At 42.3% G+C, this 21,661-nt stretch overlaps 1 protein-coding gene across 1 annotated transcript; it reads right to left on the bottom strand.

Annotated features, from left to right (window-relative positions):
- Window positions 1–7,385: 7,385 nt before the first annotated feature.
- Window positions 7,386–21,420, bottom strand: cog3 (component of oligomeric golgi complex 3). Its single transcript, XM_036540452.1, has 23 exons — window positions 21,242–21,420; window positions 19,781–19,927; window positions 19,519–19,580; window positions 18,890–19,055; window positions 18,659–18,733; window positions 17,729–17,821; window positions 17,317–17,442; window positions 16,879–16,959; window positions 16,038–16,081; window positions 15,558–15,684; window positions 15,117–15,208; window positions 14,373–14,512; window positions 13,596–13,756; window positions 13,081–13,189; window positions 12,734–12,852; window positions 12,205–12,294; window positions 11,004–11,124; window positions 10,753–10,841; window positions 9,991–10,125; window positions 9,506–9,581; window positions 9,191–9,318; window positions 8,615–8,713; window positions 7,386–8,263 (listed from the first exon to the last, which is right to left on the bottom strand). Exons 1-23 carry the CDS (start codon window positions 21,410–21,412, stop codon window positions 8,234–8,236), a joined length of 2,481 nt encoding a protein of 826 aa, XP_036396345.1. The 5' UTR covers window positions 21,413–21,420; the 3' UTR covers window positions 7,386–8,233.
- Window positions 21,421–21,661: the final 241 nt, after the last annotated feature.

Here is a 21,661-nt window from a genome sequence, read left to right as displayed (position 1 = left end):
CCCTGGATTCAATCAAACCTGCCAAGTCATCTCAAGGGAAAAAAAGATAAATCCAGCACTGATTTCCAATAAACAACAAAATGGAAAATGTTTGGCCCATTAGCACCATTAATTATGAAATAATGAAAAAGTAGTTTTCGATCCCAAATCTACAGATAGAAACTGACAAAAACAAAAAAACACAAATTATGAATTGTTTTTATGCTCTCCCCCTAAGTTTTGGTATTGCCTTTTGTACATTCACGTTGCATTCCTGCAGGAACGCTGAAGTGTGATGAATGCAGTCCTCCATTACACCGGCATGCAGCCAGTGACTGCTTTTCGCAGCACACCGCCCACAGCGAACCACAGGAGAGTGAAGAGCAGAGGACAGGCACAGCTCTCACCAATGCCAAGTGACCAACTCATGGGCACCCAATGAGTCCCTAATGAGTGCTAATGAGTGGAGCAAATGAGGGACCGTGGTTGACATAACCCACCCTATCCCCAACAGAGCAAAGCCAATCACATTCCATTGTGGCAGACTCCTCGTCTTTGCAGTGTTTTGGGGTGTTAGATTCAACCTGCTCACAGAACAGGACCTTTCACTGACTGAGTCTCTTAGTTTTGTTAACACCATGACTATAATCTGGTCTCATTATCATCTTCTTGTACATTTAATAAACCTTACAAACAATGTGATGCTTGGTGAAGTTTAAGTCACTCTTTCAGCTTTGTGTTTTACATGGCACAGTGCTACCGGGCCAGCTGGAACCGTAACTGTTTCAGCAGGGTAACACTCTGTTTATAACCTCATATGTCTTCAGTGACCCAATTCAGCTCCCATTCAGCCAGAAGGAAAAGAGATCCTTGTTCTCTCTGAATTCTCTTTTTTCATTAGATGCATGCATCACCACTCAGCATGCATTCACTTTTCATTCCAGCCTTGACTCACTGCTATACAGTCCTCTATTTCTCAATTTCCCTCTTCTTTTGAAAAGAAAGACACAGAGACATTCTTATGATTTAACATCCTGCATCTGTGGAAGGAAACAGGCTTGCCTTCAGCTTGGAGTTCAAAACTGAAACGTTTCAAATTTAAAAGGATAGGGTGAGATATTATTATTATTATTATTATTATTGTAAAAGTACTTCTTCTTGTGCGGTACATATTGCATGGAAACCCCTCATCTCTTACTATAATTACACATGTACCTACATTATACTTACAGAGTACTTGTGCAATTTTATGAATAAAAGATTACTGTAATGTGGCAGCAGTATAACATAGGGGGTAAGGACCAGGACTTGTGACTGAAAGGTTGCCAGTATGATTCCCCACTGGAGCATTGCTGCTGTTTCCATTGGGCAAGGTACTTAATCCACAACTGACTTAGGAAACATCCAGCTCTATAAATAGATAACGTTGTAAAAAAAACTGTAATCAATATAAGTTGCTCTGGATAAGATCATTGGCTAAATACAAATAATGCAATTGTGATATTGTTCTATTTCACAGTACCTGAACATGAGAACATAATGGCAAGAACAAGTTATTTAGCCCATATTTTCACTGATATCGAGAGAGAACTTATCGCAGTGTCAAGCTTAGTGCTTTAAAATCCAGGAGTCTCTGACTCCACACAGTGGAACACTGCAGAACACCTAAGGACACCACAGTACCCCGAGGAACAGTGCAGACAGAGGCCAACTTCAAACTGCCAGTTTGGATTCACAGGCTTCTGTTTCCTAATCCTTTGTGAGTATCAGCGCTTAATCTTGGGTGATTGCCCTGTTTGTGGGTCCTCTCTGAAGGGGCTTTTACCTTTTTTGCACTATTTGGTATAAGCAAAATGTATGGACCTCCAGGCAATCCACAGCAAAGCATTTATCAAGTGGTGCCATGTCAGATGTAATCTGTTAATCACATTATGAAATAAAAAAGTACCGTAATGTCAAGTAGTATATATCCCTGAGGCTAAACTGACTGTCTGTAAGATTGTAATGCAATACATTTTTATCTTTCTTGTTTTTTCTGTTTTTGCTTGAGTTTGTGTTTTACAGAAACTATACAGTCCTAGGATGGAAACAATGACCATTTTGTAACATTTTGTTTTTAATTGAAGTTATTTCTATAACTGTATGCTAAATATAAGCATATAGAGTGTAGTTGCAGAGGCCATGTAGTAATTTAATGGCTAATCTGAACAGTACAGTGACCTTCCAATTATTTAAACTGAAATTAAGTAATATACAGTGACCAACATGACCTACAGATTCAGTGTAAACTATATTTTTCTGCATTATTCTACCTATGGAAATATGAAAAATTTGTGAAGGTTTTGTTGAGGTATAGTATTTACCAGAAGGTTGGTTTTAGATTACAGATTACATTACCTACAGAAAAACTATTTATTCACAACTGTGTATGGCAGATTTGTACTGTTTGTGCTGCTGGCTGCTTTAAATCAATTATCATACATAGTTTGAGGGAATACCACACCCAGAAAATGGTGGTTCCAAGAATTAATCCTCAGAAGGGAAAATACCATTGAGGTTAAATTATGTTATTCAATAAAAACCAAAATCCAGTTACCATGGAGAGTCTAAGAGCTTTAAATACACACTTGTCTCCTCTGATCTTTTCTGTTGGGCTCAACCACTGAAATCTAATAATTACACAGACCTCATAATTTTATTTGAATTCAATGACTAAGTATATGTAATCATACAAAACATCTGTTGTGACCAGCTGCCCATCTCCAAAATGAATCCCTCCTAAGTGGACTCTGAGTGATCTATGTGACACAAGTTGCATGCCCTTTTCATACAAATATAATATATTGAGAATATTATTCTGAGAATATATTACTATTAATTATTATTATTTTGTGCTCATTAAACATGTAAATAATTGCAGTTTGGGTGATTGCAATGGATTTCTGCTTCTCATTGATGTATTTTAAATGTATTTTCAAAATAGTCCTGGGCTGAAAAACATATTTCTCATTATATTCCAATATATTTATTTTTGTATGGGTTCCAAGGGCAATGTGGTGGCAGTGTGTCCAGTAGCATCTGTGTCAGTAAATGTAAGCTCTGACTCAGGTGGTGATGGGATCAGAGGAAGGACAACCACTATTTCTGAGAGATGCTGAAACCAGTTTATACCTGAACTACAGTAATACTTCACTTTAGAGGTATAATACCACCCCTACAGGGCTACAGTAATACCCATTATAGAACTACAGTAACACCTGTACTAACATAAAACACTGCCTTACTACAGAACCAAAATACCACCCCTCGGGACCACAAAAACCACCCCTATAAAGAGCCCTATACAAAACCTACATGGCACTAAAGGGTTAAGAACTGTACTTTGAAACAGACACCCCTTTGTCCTGAGCAACTGTGAACAAACTTAACTTGAGTAAACCTTCCTTATAATGTGATTCAGTTTTCATTTACATCAGACTACACAAGGAGCTGTGCAAAAAAAAAAAAACACTCTCACACGTCAACAGCAGTGTCCCAACTTATCACGCCGATGTGTAAACAGCAGTGTTAAAACTCTGCAAAACATCTCATGGATAAAGCAAACAAGGAAACATCTCTCCACTGTGTTCCTCCATACACAGTCTTCACTGCTGTGCTTACAGAGGGAAGCAGTGGTCACATCTTTATTCTTTCCAAATACCACTGATTCAGTTAGCATTTCTTGGCTGTTTTGAGGTGACTGCCTAGCGGGATTTAAGTATGGGTGCTGCCAAGTAACATCGAAATTTCATGCATCACAAGATGGAATTTTCCGGAAGAAGCTATACTATGAGATAAATACTGTGGAGGCTAAAGTGGCTGTTTTCAAATGTAGACAGGGCCCCATAGGCCAGGTTTGATGCCAACTGTGTCATCAGCCGTCAATGACCAGGAGCCTACAGAAGCACAGCAAACTGCCGGGGGTAGGGGTGGGAATGTTGACATTTTCCCTCATGTCTTTACTGCAGCGCCCTCTAATGGCTAGTGAGGCACATGTAGAGCCCCTCAGTGATGTGAGTGGGTATGTGCCCATCAGCATGTGTCCAGCTGTGAGACTTACAGTGTGAGCAGCTGCTGTTGAGTGTATCAGAGGATGAAAAAGCATCAAAAATAAGTATTCTTAGACATATTTAGGAACACACACACACACACACAGAGGAATTTGTAGTTGCAGACTAATTCGTACAGCTGATTTCCTCTTTTGAATCCTGTGGTATATTCAACTCAAGAGATGGAAACTCACCCTGGGTCCATTTTAGGCCTCTGGAAAATGACATTATATTGCCAAGTTTTAAACAGATATGCATGAAAGAGTGCCGTTTTGGCTCCTTACATGTGAAGGAGACATATGAACCATGGCTTTTTATGGATGAAAGAGGTGAGCCAACACCTCACCCTGCCTGATAACACTGCTGGTGCACATGCCGATCACAGTTCTTACAGTTCTTACTTACAGAAAATTAGATGTTGTATAAAATGCAACACTTCTGCAGTCATTTAATGCTGCACATTCATGCATCCACTCTAATGTCCCCTCCACCCATGTGGGTGACTTGGAGGTGTGTCTGGACATTTCTGTGTTCAGAGTCTCAGTCAGTACTCACTGCTGCATGTGGTCAGCCAGGTGCTGTAGTGGTTACTTGGCAAGGGATAAAAAATTTGTAGAGTAATGCTGTTGTGCCAAGGCACTCAACCTTATTTTAATATCCAGCAACAAAGCTGGAAAATGAGTAGCATATAGCTTGTGTAAGCAGCACTGACTAGATACAGAGATAAATAATGAGATGTGTCTTTGATCTGGATCTGGATCTGAATCCGAATCTCCTCTAAGGGAGGAGCAGGCAGAGCTATCCTTTGCTCATCTGAGTCTTGGTTCTCCGGCCACATGTGGTCAGGGCCGCAGGTCCAAAAGAACTGCCAGAGTGACAGCACGGACAGACCCACTCTGCTGCACTGGAACCACACCTAGACTCCCCTGCCCAACCTGCACAATCAGGGGCTGGATTTATTCTACATTCATCACAAACTTGCAAATATGACTGAAACAAAGTGAGTAACACACCACACAGACAAACATGAAGACAGGAAAAGTTTTATTTAATCCTCATCTGAATCTCAGTAGATAAATAGCTTACTGTTATATACAATGTTATACATAGGTTGTTTAAGAAAATGTTATATTTAAAATTTGATATAAACCATGTTCTCAATTTTAGGAAGAACTACTGAATTCAGATATGTCCACAAAATTTCCTTAAGGTTCATCAATCAGCCTTTTTGTGGAGAGACCCACTCAATGAATCTACAGTGCAAAACTATGATTCAAAAAACAGAAAAATCACAACCGTTGCCTGCTTATGAAGAGGTTTTCAAGCATCCTGAATAAATATGTAATAAATGCTCTGTGAGTTATTCCCATAGATCAGTTCTATAGTCGCTATTAACATAGAGAGAAGGCAAATGGTAGTGACAAGACAGTAAGGCTTCACCAACCCACCAACCCAAAATGGGTTAGCTGTTTTAACCAATCAGAATTATGCTGTGGAAAACAGTCCTCTGATTGGTTCAAACAAGTCAGCCATTGACAGCACAGGCGCTCCACCCATTAAAGGGCTGATGAAGCCTCCTCACTCTTTCACCACTTGTGAGAATATGAAGGTTGAGTTAGACAGAGTTTTCCATCAATGCTTCTATGTAAAGTCTTTGGGAGGGGACTGTATTTACCTGAGAGTGGCGGGAGAAGCTGTATTACAATTAACATGGTAGAGTGCAGCATCAGGCAACATGCAGCACCGTGAGACTGAGGGCCACAGTCATGGTTAAATTTGGTATCACTGAAATGTGGATAAAGGAAGAGAGAACAGCCTGAATCCTCAGCACTTGGCCTCATTCAAACATTCCAGAAACTTCCCACTTCCACACTGTAACTCACTCCCACATTAAGCCAGACCATGCAGGCACACTTCACCTAAACCGTAAACTGATTAACTTTAGTTAGAATGTTTTAAATCTCTCAAACTGCAGATTATGATAGGGCTGATGTCTATCGCTCCAAGAGGAACACCTTCTCAAAGGTGTCTCAACCTGAGGCTTCATTGTTTTCAGACTATTTAAAATAAAACTTCATATTCACTATCTGTTCTTGTTTGGTCTACTTCTATAAATCAACTCAACCATAATCCACTGTCAACTTATAAATATATACTTATTCACACTAAGAAGGAGCTCAGAGCACTTTTATCACAGCTGAGTGGATGTCAACATTTCAAAGACATGGTCAGAAAAACCCTTTTGCAAAACGCAAATTTGGAACAACTTTTCTATTAATACAGACCCGTAATAATAACACAGATCCATAATAAAGATGCAGCTGCAATTTTATGTTGGGTAACATTCTTGTTTAGTCTTTTATTTGCGAGCAGTTGCCTTTACAGCCTTTGGCTACGTATAAAGTCAAGGGAAAAAACCTTATGATTATATTAATGCATTAGTCACTGTGTGTTGAGTTTTTTGCATAGGTTAAGTGAATACAGACACCAATGCAATGTGCCAAGTTTGCCACCAAGTTAAGTAAACATGTCCCCCTCCCAATATGAGTTGTATATTATATTTCTATATATTATCACCAAATAATACAATTATTATATTAACAGCATATAAATAAATCAGATTTCATCCTGGCAGAGACAGAAAACTAGTGATGCCATCTCCTCATGTAACACACCTGGGTTTACAGAGATACCGCAGTAATGACACACACAGAAACAAAGAAAAGGTCTTACAGACAGAACATGGTATCTTCCCTTGGAAACACCATCCATCTGACCTTCACTGAAAGTAAGGAAACACTCAACTGACAAAGGAAACGCTGCTCTTTATGGATGTCTCTCATTTAGTCCTGCAACCAAGAAGTTTGAACCAGATTCCATCTCTGCCTCAGACACATCTTTGGTGGAGGAAAGAAAAAAAAAAAACCCTCATCTCATGGTTCACTGCCTTCAACTTAATGTAATAGTAATGTTGCCATTTTGATTCAATAACCACGTCCTCTTAAATTTGGAGAGCAACACTTCATTTTGTAAAAAAAAAAAAAAAACATATCTTAATGTACAAAATATTTATATAAAAGGACAAGACAAATGGAAAAGCAACACCGAAATCTAAAAAGGACACACAAAATCATGAAAAAACAGTCGGAAGAGATATTTTACTAAATTCAAAGTAAAAAAAGAAAAGAGTGGGAAGTAAACGGTGCCCAAAGCACTTCACAATGGGAAGCCTTGAGACCTGCAGTGCACAGTACCCCCACCCACACCCAAACCGTAACCAGCTACATCCACTCAAACTGCAATGTTGACCGAGGGCTTGAAGCTTGAAGCTTTTTTGACCACTGTGTTGGCATGCCTGCTCTGGGGTATGTGGGTGTTCTCGTCTGGGCTTTAACTAAATCAGATTCACCACTGGCATGCTTATAATTTGCTTGGTGGGCAATTCTGGATATCAAAACTGGTAAACCACATCATTATGGCAAAATGAAGCTGATGTTTTTAGAGAATATATGTTTTTAGAGCTATATGAATCTGATTCATTGAAATATAACCTGATACATCTCTGATTAATATCCCAAAACCCACTGCGCCGGGTTTCAATGTTAACTACATGTGCCATTTACACAGCTAAATCACATGCCAATGAACCCCCCCCCCATCATTACTGTCAGAATTCGACCAACATGAGGCACAGGGTGTCTGGCCACCACACTGGGTGACATCGCATTCACCCTCCCCCTCTCACCCCAAATATACAAACAGGCCCATGTATTCACAGAAAGGCAGATCATGGAAACTTCAGATCTAAGGTGTGTATAAACACGCCGGCTCCATTGATTGGTCATCTGTATATGTGCAACCCCAGCCCTCTTATTCCTTCATTGTCATTATGGCAGACTCATGTCTGCTGGTGGCTCTTTCCCTCCACTGTGTGGATCTTTTCCACCCCTTTCGTAGAGTGTCTCCGCCCTCACCGGCGACGGTCGCTCAGTCCCCTCTCTTCTAGCATCTCTACAGCTTCTGAGCCAAGGGCAAGCGTAGCCCCTCCCTCAGCCACGGCCAAGCTTAGCCCCTCCCCCACACCTGTGGTCTCAGCAGTCTTAAGGACCAAGCAGTCTTCTGTGGCCCCACCCCCAAGGAGGCCCCTCCTCCTGGGCCATTAGGAGCTACTTATTCACAGACAGCAGCAAGTTGATCTGGGAAGGAAATAATATAATGAGAAAGATGGTGTATTGCTCCAAAAATAAATTTGTACCATTATGATCCTGGTGTCCAATCAATTTACATAGAGTGGTCTATATAATCTGTGTTTCTTAAACTTCCAATATAAACAGCTTTTTTCCCTCCAGTTGATGGAGCAGGAGATTTCCATAATTAGCATGGATATTAAAAAAAAACAAAAAAAAACAACAACAACAATCAGATCCCTTGACCACACGCTTTCTCAGGCACATATGCTGGTATCATATGAGGGTACCTGCTCTACAGAGATAGTCATGGGGTGTGGTTATCTGTTCCTCAGAGGGACAGATGAACTAGACAGTTACCTGCTCCATTGAAGGACAGGCTATGATCTGCAGGTCCTCCCCACTGAACTCCTCCTGCAGCAGTGTGTGCAGTCTCTGGAAGACCTGCTGGATGTTATTCTATGACAGCGGAGAAACAATGGTGAGAAAGACAAGACACAGTGAGAAACAATCCACATATGTCCTCCATTTACCCCTCCTCTCCATGGTAGCTTAGACATTCAGAAGTATGTAGGCATGATGTTTCGTGACGTAGAAATGCATGGTTCTTGTATCACATGAAAAGGTGAGAATTTCATGCGTTTGCTCCTAGGATTGAATAACAAATCTGCTAAGGTGTCCATTTCACGATCTAAGATTTCAAACTCTTCAGTGTCACTCCCACCTCTGCCAGTCTCCATGCCATTAATCCTTTTTTCTTAGCTTTCTGCACACTATTACAGTCAATCTAAAAACTGAATCTCCAAACTTGTTTCTAAAACCCCCCTTCCCCCAAAAATATATTTTTGAGAAAATCATCATCAGCTGTTTATAGAAAAGATTTCTGATCTCACCAACACATCAACCAGGACTATGATGATGTTAGTTATGACCCACCCTGACAGGTTTGAAGAGTATAAACTCTGTGTCCCTATTGGCCAGGTACAGGGACATCCTCTGCAGGGTTCCAGGCAGTTTGGTCTTCATTACACGGTACGTGGACATCACCAAGTCATTGATCTTGGCTGCAGGAGAAACAGATGAGAATTGTGACCTTTCTGTTATACAAATGACTCCACTCTCAGTTTGTGCATAAATGTATATGAATGAGTGAGTGAGTGAGTAAGTGAGTGTTTGCATGTATGACAGTGCATGGTTTGAGTGAGTGTGTCTGAATGTGTGTGTGTATGTGTTGACAGATTTCTCTCTGACCTGGCTGAGCCCAAGGCTGCTGTGACAGGTTATAGGTCGGGCCTCCTTGAATGGCCATCGTCTTCAGCGCAGACACCTGAACCACAGCAGCAAAAGAAACACGCTAGCTTCAGCAAGAGAGACAGCGATGAGAGAAACACGAGCAAGGGCTGCCTTGCACAGAACGACTCTGGTCCAAATTAAATCTACATCAAACCGCTGCCCGCTCAGGGAAAAAAAAAAAGATTCAAAAATAAGCATTTGGCTCTGCTAAGCAAGGCCGGTGTTTGTGTTTATCAAACTAATATTTAATGTAATAAAGCAAAAAATGCAGGAAGCAGGGTAGGCAGAGCTCTCTCCACCCTCCCCCCTGGCATCCTTCCTTAGTTATTAATCATGAGATAAGTCCTTCCTTTCCCCGGCAGTGAGCTTAATGGAACAGAACATAAAGCATTCAGCGCTGTTATGCCTCCAGCCCTGTTTGGACGCTGCCCGTCTTCTCCAACCTTTGTCAGGAACTCCTCCAGGTTCCCCACAAACAGCCGGCTCTGCTGCTGGATGAACTGCTCGCAGCTGGACTTCAGGTGGCGATCCACATCCTTCTTAGAGTCGATGTAGTGCTCCTTTATCTCCGGTGTTCCCTGAGGAGGGGGAGGCCAAGAGTATGAGCACAAGCCAACCGGACCTCCACATAACCACAATGCAACAGCGCCCAGTGCAGTACATGAAAACCTCAATCAGGGTGTGGAAGGTTGTTTGCTACAAGCAGAACTGCTGGAGGACTTCCATGGATACTTCCGTGGGCTTTATCTGTGTTTTTGTGTTTTCCTAAGTGAACACTTGAATTGCATGTCCTTAACTGCATTGTCCCTAAAAAGGAGTACTGGGTAGATGTCATACTTGGATTTCATTTGTCTCCCACCCCACCAAATAAACCAAAGAAATTAGCCAACAACTAAATAATCTGCCTTTATGCTGGTGTTAAATCTGTCATGACAAATTTTACTGGGTTCATCAACACAAATCACTTTATCACAGATTGTTTATATGTAGACAAGACAGTCAGCTTGGTGCAAATCACACTGAAAATACACTTGCCCTTACTAAAGTCACAATTGTTTTATTTTGCTGGCTCATTATGAACACTTCTGAAGGGCAATTTTCCCAATTTACAATCGTACAAAGGCTTTGTTAACACTACCCACACACTGACAATGGTCACATTCAGCAGATGTGTGTGTCCGAAAGACAATGTAGAAAAGCTTTACCTCTAGCAGGAATTCCAGGATGGCATTATGACTGTTTAGCCTAAAGAAACTAGGAACCTTCTTGGGGTTCAGGATTTTGAAAGCCGCATCTAAAAAGAAAAAGGATCTTATTACTGAGCTGCTGTTGGTGCTCCCTAGTGTTCAACAATAATTTAAAAAAACACTTTCAGTGATTCAAACTTGAATCTTTCATTTCAAAAGCACTTCATAAAGTTAAGAGCTATAGTAGTATTGTTATTATTTAACATTACCTCTCGTTTTCTTCAGGTCCAGAGAGATCTCCTTGATGGCAAAGTCAGTGTGGAAGGGGGCGATCTGCTCACGCATGATCAGCAGGTGTTTGATCAGGAACAGCTGCCCGTCAATCTGAGTCTGCGCAGAGCAAACATTCAACAAACTGCAATCAGACCGTCTGCGCAAAGCAGGCATTCAACACGCTGCAATCAGACCGTCTGCGCAAAGCAGGCATTCAACACGCTGCAATCAGACCGTCTGCGCAAAGCAGGCATTCAACACGCTGCAATCAGACCGTCTGCGCAGAGCAGGCATTCAACACGCTGCAATCAGACCGTCTGCGCAAAGCAGGCATTCAACAAACTGCAATCAGACCGTCTGCGCAAAGCAGGCATTCAACACGCTGCAATCAGACCGTCTGCTCAAAGCAGGCATTCAACACGCTGCAATCAGACCGTCTGCGCAGAGCAGGCAATCAACACGCTGCAATCAGACCGTCTGCGCAGAGCAGGCATTCAACACGCTGCAATCAGACGGTCTGCGCAGAGCAGGCATTCAACACGCTGCAATCAGACCGTCTGCGCAGAGCAGGCATTCAACACGCTGCAATCAGACCGTCTGCAGACAGCAGGCATTCAACATGTAGCATTTCTGACTCCAGAGAACGCCCTGTTCTTTTGATAGGTGGAATCTTCAGTTACCACAGTGAATAAGGCCATTAGAGTAACTTCTCATTTGAGAGAAGGTACTTCTTACAGCACAATACCCCCATCACTGTGCTAGGGAACTGTTTTCCTTCTTGGTCCAAAGGGAAGGGTACCCCTACTGGTTTATCACCACCACCTCCAACTTGTTACTCTCACCCTAGAATACACACACACACCCTCTGATCTTGGAAAGGCCTCCTGACATCTGGTTGGAATAATATCCAAAGCCAGGCTGTTTCAATACCCTTATTATGCATAGAGCAGCCAGGTTAAAATTCACCATTTCAATGGTGAACTGTCAGCAACAAGAAGCTTCTAGAGCTGAACAAGGAAACTAAAGGATCTTGTTCTGAATTCTCAAACAGGAAAAGGAAAATTCAAATAGCCGAATCCAGTTAAATTTAAATAATTAACAAAGAATTTAAAGGCAGGTTTCACAGCAGCCATGTGTAAGAAAATCTGATATTGATATTTGATCATATAACAGCTCCAAGCGGGACCAAGTGCTAACCTTATTCTTGATGATGACATCAGTGGCTTTCAGTAAGGACTGGATGCAGGCAGACAGAGCCTCTTGGGATAAGCCTTGAAATACTGCCCTCTGGTGTAAGAATGCATAAATGAGATTGAGTCAGTAAGGGTTACAACGTCAGAAAAACAAGTTCGCTCTTCTGAAATATAAAAAATACCTGACTAGTACCACATCACATTACTTCACAACCAGTCCTCCAAGAATTCAAACCATGGCAATTCCATTAACTGATAATGCTTCAGTGAATCACACTCCCGTTGTTTCATGGACAAAAGTCTTGTGAATCATTATAATCATTATAATCATTACCACAGCTTTAATAAAATTCTAAATAATGAGCACTAGGAAAAAAGCACCCCTAGATGACGCTCTTTGGAACAGACTCACCTTTGCTCTTGAATTATGGCCATGTGATTTTAAAGGGCGCAAAGGCCAGAGCTGCTAAAAGCTGAGCTCCTGTCTCTATAGAATCTTTACTTTGTCTGCACAGGGAGAATATTGTACTCACATCGATGCACCTGTACAGTTTGGAAAGACACACCAGGGTGCGCCGCACGGTGGGGTACCACATGCCGTGCAGGTCCGCCGGAGAGATGGAGGCCAGAGGCCGAGACACCTCCAAACTTCCTGTGGGAGGAGCAAGAGGGGATGGTCTCAAGACAGTGTTTGTGTGTGCCTGTATACTGTATGCGTGTACATGTCCATATATTGTATGTGTATGTGTCTGTGCGCTGCATTTATGGACGTCGCTGTAAATTGTGTTTTGTGTGTGTAGGTGTGTATATACACCGAATGTGTGTTTGTGTCTCACTGTAATGTCCGGTAGTGAGTGAGTTCAGGTGCGCCCAGGTGTACCTGAGTTGACATTCTTCTTTGCCTGTGGCTCCTCCAGCTGCACGTCAGAGAAAGAGGAATCTGGAGACGCCAGTCGAAGTTGCTCCTCCTTCAGACTCTGGGCGATTTTCTGGCAGACAAAAAGACACAAAGATGCTAGAACAAAGACGCAAAGACATAAGGACAAATAAGCAAAGATGGGCTCACATGGACACATATACAGTGCCATGCAAAAGTTTGGGCATGGAAATAAAAAGTAATCTTGCTTAAAATGTTGAAAAGAATGTTTCATCTTTAACTTTATGCCTTTCGGAGATCAATTCATCTTCTACTCACTTAACTATTCACAGTAACAGAAATTTTGACCAGGGGTGCCCAAACTTTTGCATGGCACTGTACATGTGCATACACAGGTGCACCTTAACACATGTACACAAGTACACACATGCATACACATAGTGTTACTGCACACTACTACACACACACACACACACACACACACACACACACACACACACACACAGTGGGGAACTCACCTCCATCATCTCTAGCTTCTCAGGGTAGGCCAGGTCGCCGGGTGCAGGGTTGTAGCCGATGATGTCGGTCTGGATGTATATGTGTGTCCTGTACACCAGTCGCTCTTGAACATCCTCCAGCATCTGCTTCACGACCGCGTCAAATGCTCCCAGCTGTCCAGCTGCACAGACAAACACAACCACACTGCACAACTACAGCCTGAAAACAGACACACACTCCACCAGACAGTCCCACAGCCAGTGTTCTGAGACATTTCAGAGGGAGGTTAAACCATCCTGCTGGTTTTCAGTTTCCCAAAACCTACCAATCAAGTCTAATCAACTGATTTCAGCATAGCAATACAGGGCTTGATGAATAAATACCAACAAGAAAACAGCAGCCTGTGGAGCCCAGCTGGAGACCTTGATTTTAACACTTTGATTCATCAAGTCAGCCTTCAGGTAGTAGCATCTGAGATGTCACAGTTCTCCAGCACAGAGAGATAGAAGGGGCAGAGACGGTTACAAAGCAGCAGTAAGGGTCATCATAGATGTGGTTTCATAGGACAGGACAAAGATAGGGTGTATGGAGACAGGTGGGACCAGAGACAGGACCATGGGGCTGAGCTGAAGTACCGTTGTTGTGGACGTGTTCCCACAGGAGGGGACACAGACTGGGGTATGGGGCAGTATTAGGGCTTTGTCGTGGGCGTCATCCCCCAAGCTGGGGACAGAGATGGCACGTGGTACAGGGATAGAACGGAACTGAAACAGGGCAAAAGGAGAGAGCCGGGGTACCATTGTTGTGGACGTGGTCATCCAGCATCTCATTCTTCAGGATGCCACAGAGCTCAGACAGCGTCTCCAGGTGAATCACGTGGATGATGAGGGGGCGGAGCACATCATAGAGAGAGAGACACAGCTTTTCCAGCAGCTCACTGTGAGGGACACACCCACAGGTTCCATGTCATCCAACCGTGGCCACAGAATCACAACATCACCCAATGCAAGAAAGAGAGTCTCACCCACAGTCAGCATCATCCAGTCACAACCAGTCAGACAATAATCCCCTCACAACCGCAATCACTATCAAAACAACCACATCTACAGCATCAGCATCAAATTACTTAGCTCAAGGCAAGAAGAAGAGTGCCTTCTACAGTCCATCAGTGTGTGCTAAACACGGGCTAATTCAATTTAGCCAAAAAAAGTAGCATCCCTTACAGGTGCACATACTCTAATGGTACACATCTTGAATGGGTGCTTTTATTTCCTCATGACACATGGTCATCATTACAGTGCGTGGCTCCTTAAGTGGCTCAAGAGTGAATCCTCATCTGGAATAGTACACAATGGTATTCTCCACTACATACCATAGACACATTGATGGAGGACCCAATTTTTTTTAATCTGATTAGGATAATGCCATACACAAATTTCTGATCATTTTTCCTGCTTCTACCTACAAAAATAAGCAATAACACCATGCTACAGCCTTACCTACTAGCTCTAAAGTTATAACACTTAACATGCTATACTTACTCTAATCTGGGGGTGGGTTTGGAGAAGAACTCGTTGTAGAGCTGGTGTTCATCCTGGCACACATGAACCATGAATGCACAGCCACTGCGAACCTGTGGATATATATAAGCATATACATAGATCAGTGTGTGCACACACAAGATTACACACAGTGGCATATACATACCAGTGACCAAACACACACACACACACACACACACACACACACACACACACACACATCATGTATACATGGGCACAGACACATATAAACATAAACAGTCTTTAGAAAGGTGCTGGGGCTAACTGTACAGAATTGCCCATAATTTACAGATTTGACCCCCATGTGTTCACATGTGTTCACTGTTTAGGTTGCCAGTTGAGGGTTGCCAGGTAAGCAGAGTGCAGGATGTTCAGGTTCTCAGTGGAGGGTTGCCAGGTGAGTAGGGACAGTGCACTCACCAGTGCACAGTGGTCCTTGTTGTTTTGGCTGGTCAGGTCCGTGATGGTGGAGGTGATGCTGGGGCTGAGCAGCTGCTCCCGCTGGTCCAGGTAGCACTGATGGATCTCCCCCAGCAACTGCTGGTATCTGCAGCACAGCAGGGAGGAACAGACTCACACACAGCTAACCAGTACACTGCAATAAGACTACCACTCTAAGTGGCATTAAACCACAGGAAAAACAGCTATGTACGCTTAGAACTGCCATAGTAGCACAGTATAACATACAAAACTGGATTGACTCCACAGGATAATGTCTCATGGTCTGAATACATTTATAAAGATATAATACAACATACATGCTATAGTCTAACCTTGCATCATTTTCATACATTAATACCTGAAATAATAATGCATATATACATGAGAAGCAATGACAGTGTAAACAGAAGACCACAGTGACAAAAGACAGAGTACATTTCCACTGATGCATGTACTTACTCTGGTATCTTCTCTGATCTTTGCTCAATTTGTTCTATCAATGTCTGAAAAAGACACAACCATGTTACAGAGAAGAAGCAACAGGAGCATGTCTGCAACCCAACAGATCCTGTGGGGTTACAACATATTTTACATCTGCATTTGGTAACTGCAGCAAGCCCACGGCTGATTTAACAGCTCTGCTCCTTCCCACTACACCTCACTGCTGCCCAACACATCCTTAATCCAACTCTAAACACCAACATTAAATATTACCCAAACCAGCACCGTACCCTTTAGGCAACATCACAAGAGTATACACTGCCCAAACACAGTGCTAGTCAGCACAGCAATTGTGTAGTTACTGTGTATCATAAATGTTATTACTCTGTTTTACAATCAGTTTGATTACAGTAATTTCTGCCTGCCTCAGTATGATCACAGTTATGATCACAGGGGAGATGCTACAACAGCTCTATATCGAAATATCAGATCTGAACTGAATCAGCCTCCTTCACATTCCCCAAACACAGCAGATACCCGGTTCCACTCAGGTCAGCAGAATGTGATGCATAGGTTTCTGGAGTGAGAAAGCAATGAGTTTTACAGAGAAGCAATACATTTTTTTCCTGCAAAAGGACATCTGTTACTGGAAAAGTGTGTAATGTGCTGTGTCTCATGTAAATAAACAATTATTCTATTTACATGAGGTGTAAAATATGCAGAATCATGGGTCTTTCTGTGGTGCATATATAGCTGAAGCTCTCCAAATACTGCACCAATACCCTCGACAGGAAAATTCAATTCAGTACTCCTACAAAGGACATAGAGGGACTGAAATGGACGCCACAGTGGCTCTTACTCTGACTTTGGGTGCAGCAGCTCTGAATTTGACATAATAGAGTGTAAAAGCGTTGTCTGCATTCGCCATGCCCAGCGGGTCCTGAGAGAAAGAGAGAATTTGGAATTAAACAGCATGAATCAGTTTCCTGTTAATCCAGTGCCGGTCACAAAACTCTGAATGGAGTAACCATTCATCAACACATTGATTTCAATTCTTACAGTGAAAACAGCTATTTTGTTTGCTTTCATTCACATGAAAAATGGTTTTTAACCTGCATGGATGTATTTCAGGTAAATGAATGTGTGCCTGAGATGAATAATTATATTTAACTTGCCAAGCTTTGCACAATGTTTTGTGTACTGCATTTTTGTGCTAGCATCATGCCCCACATCTTGACTAGATATGCATACTGAGTCACTGATCTGTTCTTTACTCAAATGTAATAAATGCACACACCCTTTTAGTGAGCTGGCTGGTTAGATTCTGCAGTGTGTTCACAGTGTGGGTCTTCATCAGGTGCATGGCTTTGGAGAGACACTGTTTAAACTTGGTCAGGTAAACTGGGTAGTCCTTGAAGTTTGGCTGGAAGAAAGAATGAGAAAACGTATCAATAAACCAGTCTGACTTACTACCACAAGAAACACAGCTGTGCTTGCATGCTGTACTAAACTGCTTTTAAATGATCCACTACACATCAAACCTTGATATTATATTTTAATATGTTACACAGACTTTATTAGGTGTTTCAGCTCCACTTGCAGTGCTGAAATGAGGGGTAGCACACTTTGGAATATTCAGCTCAACAACATTTCCACAAAATGCCAAAAACTTCAACCATAAAAAGGAGTACACTGCAAAGTGGACTTACATGTGAGGAGACATATTCTATACAGTCATCCAGCTTGGACAGCATGGGTATAAAACCATCACTGTTTACAGACAGAGTTGGGGAGTTCAGTTTCTGAAAAAAAGAAAAACAGAAAGCTTCAGATACCCAATCAGCTTTAAGTACAAATCGACATTATACAGGCAACACACCGGGAACAACTATCCAATAAAATGGAGTTTGTAAATGATATAGTGAACAATGAATGGAAACAGCACTGCAGTTTCAACAATTCCGGAGAGAATGGGCATTTTGTTCTCATCTGAAGATCCACAGGCACTCCACATGTAACACTTTACATGTACAATACCTGTTGCAGTAACAAATTTGGTAAGAGGAACTGCCAACCATTACACATTAACTACAATGCATTTGCTATTTATAGGGTTGAAGTAACAAAAGTGTAACCACATGCCATGCTATTACATAATGTTGGTTAATGTAGCTATAATGGTATAGTGTAACATACTGGATAGTGTAAACAATTAAAATATACTGCCCATTTCCCTGGGAGTGCACAGCAATTTGATTATATGTGGTGTTAGATCAGTATCACATGTACCATATTTAGATGCACTGTCCAATGTTACTACTTCATGAGACTCTCCAACTGCTTAATACCAGATTATCTTGGTCCTAGCTTTTAACAGTAATAGCATGTTGATGTCCCTTTTCTGACATGCAAATCCGGAATACAGGTGGTTTGGGTAATGTTGCTGCGTGATCGTAACTACTCCCAGAAAACCTCCTGGTAGTGGACTATCCACTGATTGTTAAACAGTACTGTATGCAGTTTTTTTTTCAGGTTCGGCATTAATGTGCTACAAGTGAAAATCCTAGAGCCATGACAAAATACCCCCTTAAAACAAATATGAATAAACATGCATTAAGATTTTAAAAGAACCTACATACCGTATTTATGTTCTCCAGCTCATTGAAATATGAAAGCTTCTGCTGTATGCTCTCAGCCAAGTCCACCAGTTCTGACTGTCAAAAAGAAGAGGAAGACTACATTTGCAGAGGGAAAACATTTTCACAACTGAGCAAGATAAAAAACACCTCCCCCTTAAGTGCTATAAAGGCAAACCAGCAAACCTCTCCTTTCAACAGCGAGCAAGACGATAGGTAAAAAAGGTAATCTACCTGCTCTTTGAGCAGCTGTTCGCAGGCCTCATGTAGAGTCCCTGTTTTAGTAGACACAAAGAGGTACTGTTTCTGTAGGGAGTCCAGGTGCTGAAGAGCCGTGTTTACGTCATTCAGAATGGCGTCACACTGCTCCTGATAGCCGCTCAGATGGTCTCTGGTGTGCCTGCAGGGTGAAAGGAGAACGCACGGTCCTTGACCTCAACAGTTCCCTGTCAATCAAATGTCAATGTGATCAGCACCCACAGTCACACTGAAATCTATTCAACCATTTTCTGCACCTGTGGTGTTGCAGAACAGCATCCCCTGGGGCTCACAAACCAGAACACACCCGGACAGAGACTATGAAACAGCCCTACTATGCTTGACTCACAGGGGACAACTGTGTCTCCATAAGAGCATCAATGTCTGACTTACCACAGCAGTTTTATCATGTGAGTAAAACATTCAGTGACACACTGGGGAAACGGTTTGGGGAAATCCACCATAACATGTATTTCATCCAGATACTTTCACAAGAAATGTGCACAGAAGTTGGCGCAACTCAAGCAGAAAGATGACGTTGGAAACCCAGACTTGTTGTTTGGCACAAGCAGAGAAGGGACAGGAAAATGTCCTTCTGGCCTCACCTATACTTTGCTCCCTCATCCTGATCCATCTGTGACTGCAGCTTGGAAAACCAGGAGAAAAACTGAAAGAAAACAAAAGAGCCAGGTGGACTTTGAGCAACCATTCCTCTCTCCCACACAGTAAGGATTTGTTTACCAAAGTGAGTATTCAAAAGGAGTGCGATTCAGCAAAGGGAACCAATTGGAAACACTGTTAAACTCCCAGCGCTGCTTGCGAAGGCAGGCAGTACATGTACACTGCAGTCACAATAAAGCTGCACACCTGCTGTGCCGTCTCTATCCTGGTGTTCTCCAGATCCAGAGACTGGAAGCCCTTCAGTAGGACATCCTCTGTGGAGGCGGGTACAGCGGCCGTGAACGGCGAGCGCAAGGACAGGGACGTCAGGCTGCACAGGTCCTCGATGGGCAGCTGGACACCACAGTCACATCACACAATCACAAGAACACAAAAAAACTTGTAACTTTATGTGGGAAACTCTGAAAGAGGGTTTTTAGCCCACTGAAAACAATGCAACATGCTCCTAATCAAGGTAACAAAACAGGCCGGATAACCCCGTTTCAAACTGAGCATCAGTTTTAGTTCTGTCATTAAAGCCAAGCAAAGTAAAAAGCATAAAGACAAGAATGAGTACAATGCTTTGTTTTGTATTTTTATATTAATTATGTATTTTATATTTACTTTTTTTCTCCACACCTCTACAGAACACAATACTAACAAAGACAGAAGTGGAAGTGTGCTTGTCAATGTCAGAACAGTTTAATCAAAATAAGTTTTCTTCAGTTCAGCACAGTCACTTATATTTCCCTGTGCAGACATACCAAGTCCTCCAATGTAGAAAAGGACAAGTATTGGCAGAAAGAAAGGAGTGAGTGCAACTGTATTATGGTGGTTTGGTTGTAAAGACTTCAAGTTGCTAACCTATTCTGAAAGGTCTTTAAATTTAGTGAGTCAATTCGGTATATGGCAACAAATCATGTATGCGAGAATGCAAAAATCTACATTTAGCCTGTTTTTAAATGAGCTGCAACGACAGTGATACAGCTTTACAAGTAAAGCATAATAACCAAGGGCTGCATAGAATGCGGATCTGACAACTGAGGGAGAATTAGGCAAATAAAAGTAGGTACAGCGTAGTTGCGATTTTTTTATGCCCCTAAGATTGTTTCCTTACGAAGCCATCTAGTTGGATTTACTACCTAGATGGCGAGCCGAATACACTTCACGCAGGGGCTGCGTGGAGCAAGCTAACAACGTGGCAAAATTGGTCAAACAATTCCAGATATGACATATTCTGTTATTTAAAGTAGAACGAGGTTATAAGGGAGGATGTTTGTTGCCTCACTTCAGATTTGCAAATAACTCTGGAGTGGCTAGACAGCTAGGCATACCTGGGTCATCTCTGTTGTTAGCTAGTCTAGCGCGATTGACAGCCCACAAATCGAGTTAGCAAGTTATCTAGTTATTGCAGCTTTCTTACTACCAAGCTAGACTATTGGTGTATAGTTACATCAAATAGCTACAATTTAGCTAGGGTACTAATTTTAGTGAGACATCTTAGCAAATATAGTTCATTTACAGATTATCTGTATACATTAGCTATTTGGGTAGTATCCCTTTGGTTGTCACTGCATCCTCCTCAGCTAGAAAACCACAAAACAAACAGTAGGTAGCTAACGTTGGCTAGTTTTCCACCTAGCTGACAGTCCCACAGTTTGTGCTCACCTCTGCGGGTACGGGGAGCGCCTCAGCGGCAGCACGGATCTCCAGAATGGAGTCCGTCTGCTTCTCTGTCAACGGCGCCGTAGCATCGGAGCGGTGGTCCCACAAAGAGAGCTTTTCACGGGTCTCTTTATCGGTCAGATCCAGGAGAGACTGGTCCACCGCCGCCATCATCAACGTTATACGTCAGCATTGACAAGGGATCCTGTTCCGGGAGGCGGAGGTCTCTATTAGTAACAACCAATCGACTTGGAGCTTCCTTCGTTTCCGCTCTGACACAAGCTCCGGGTGGTTTCTGCTCCAATCACCCCGATCCAGGATCAGTTTACTCACTCCTAATGCGAAACCAACTCACTTTGCGTAGAACGTGTGTGGTGATTTAGGATCAGCTCACTGGGGAATAATTTACTGTTGCCAGTTCAA

This window comes from Megalops cyprinoides, chromosome 11, assembly GCF_013368585.1.
Source record: "Megalops cyprinoides isolate fMegCyp1 chromosome 11, fMegCyp1.pri, whole genome shotgun sequence".
In the NCBI taxonomy this organism is placed as follows: Eukaryota; Metazoa; Chordata; class Actinopteri; order Elopiformes; family Megalopidae; genus Megalops; species Megalops cyprinoides.
This window is presented reverse-complemented; position numbering and strand designations above follow the sequence as displayed.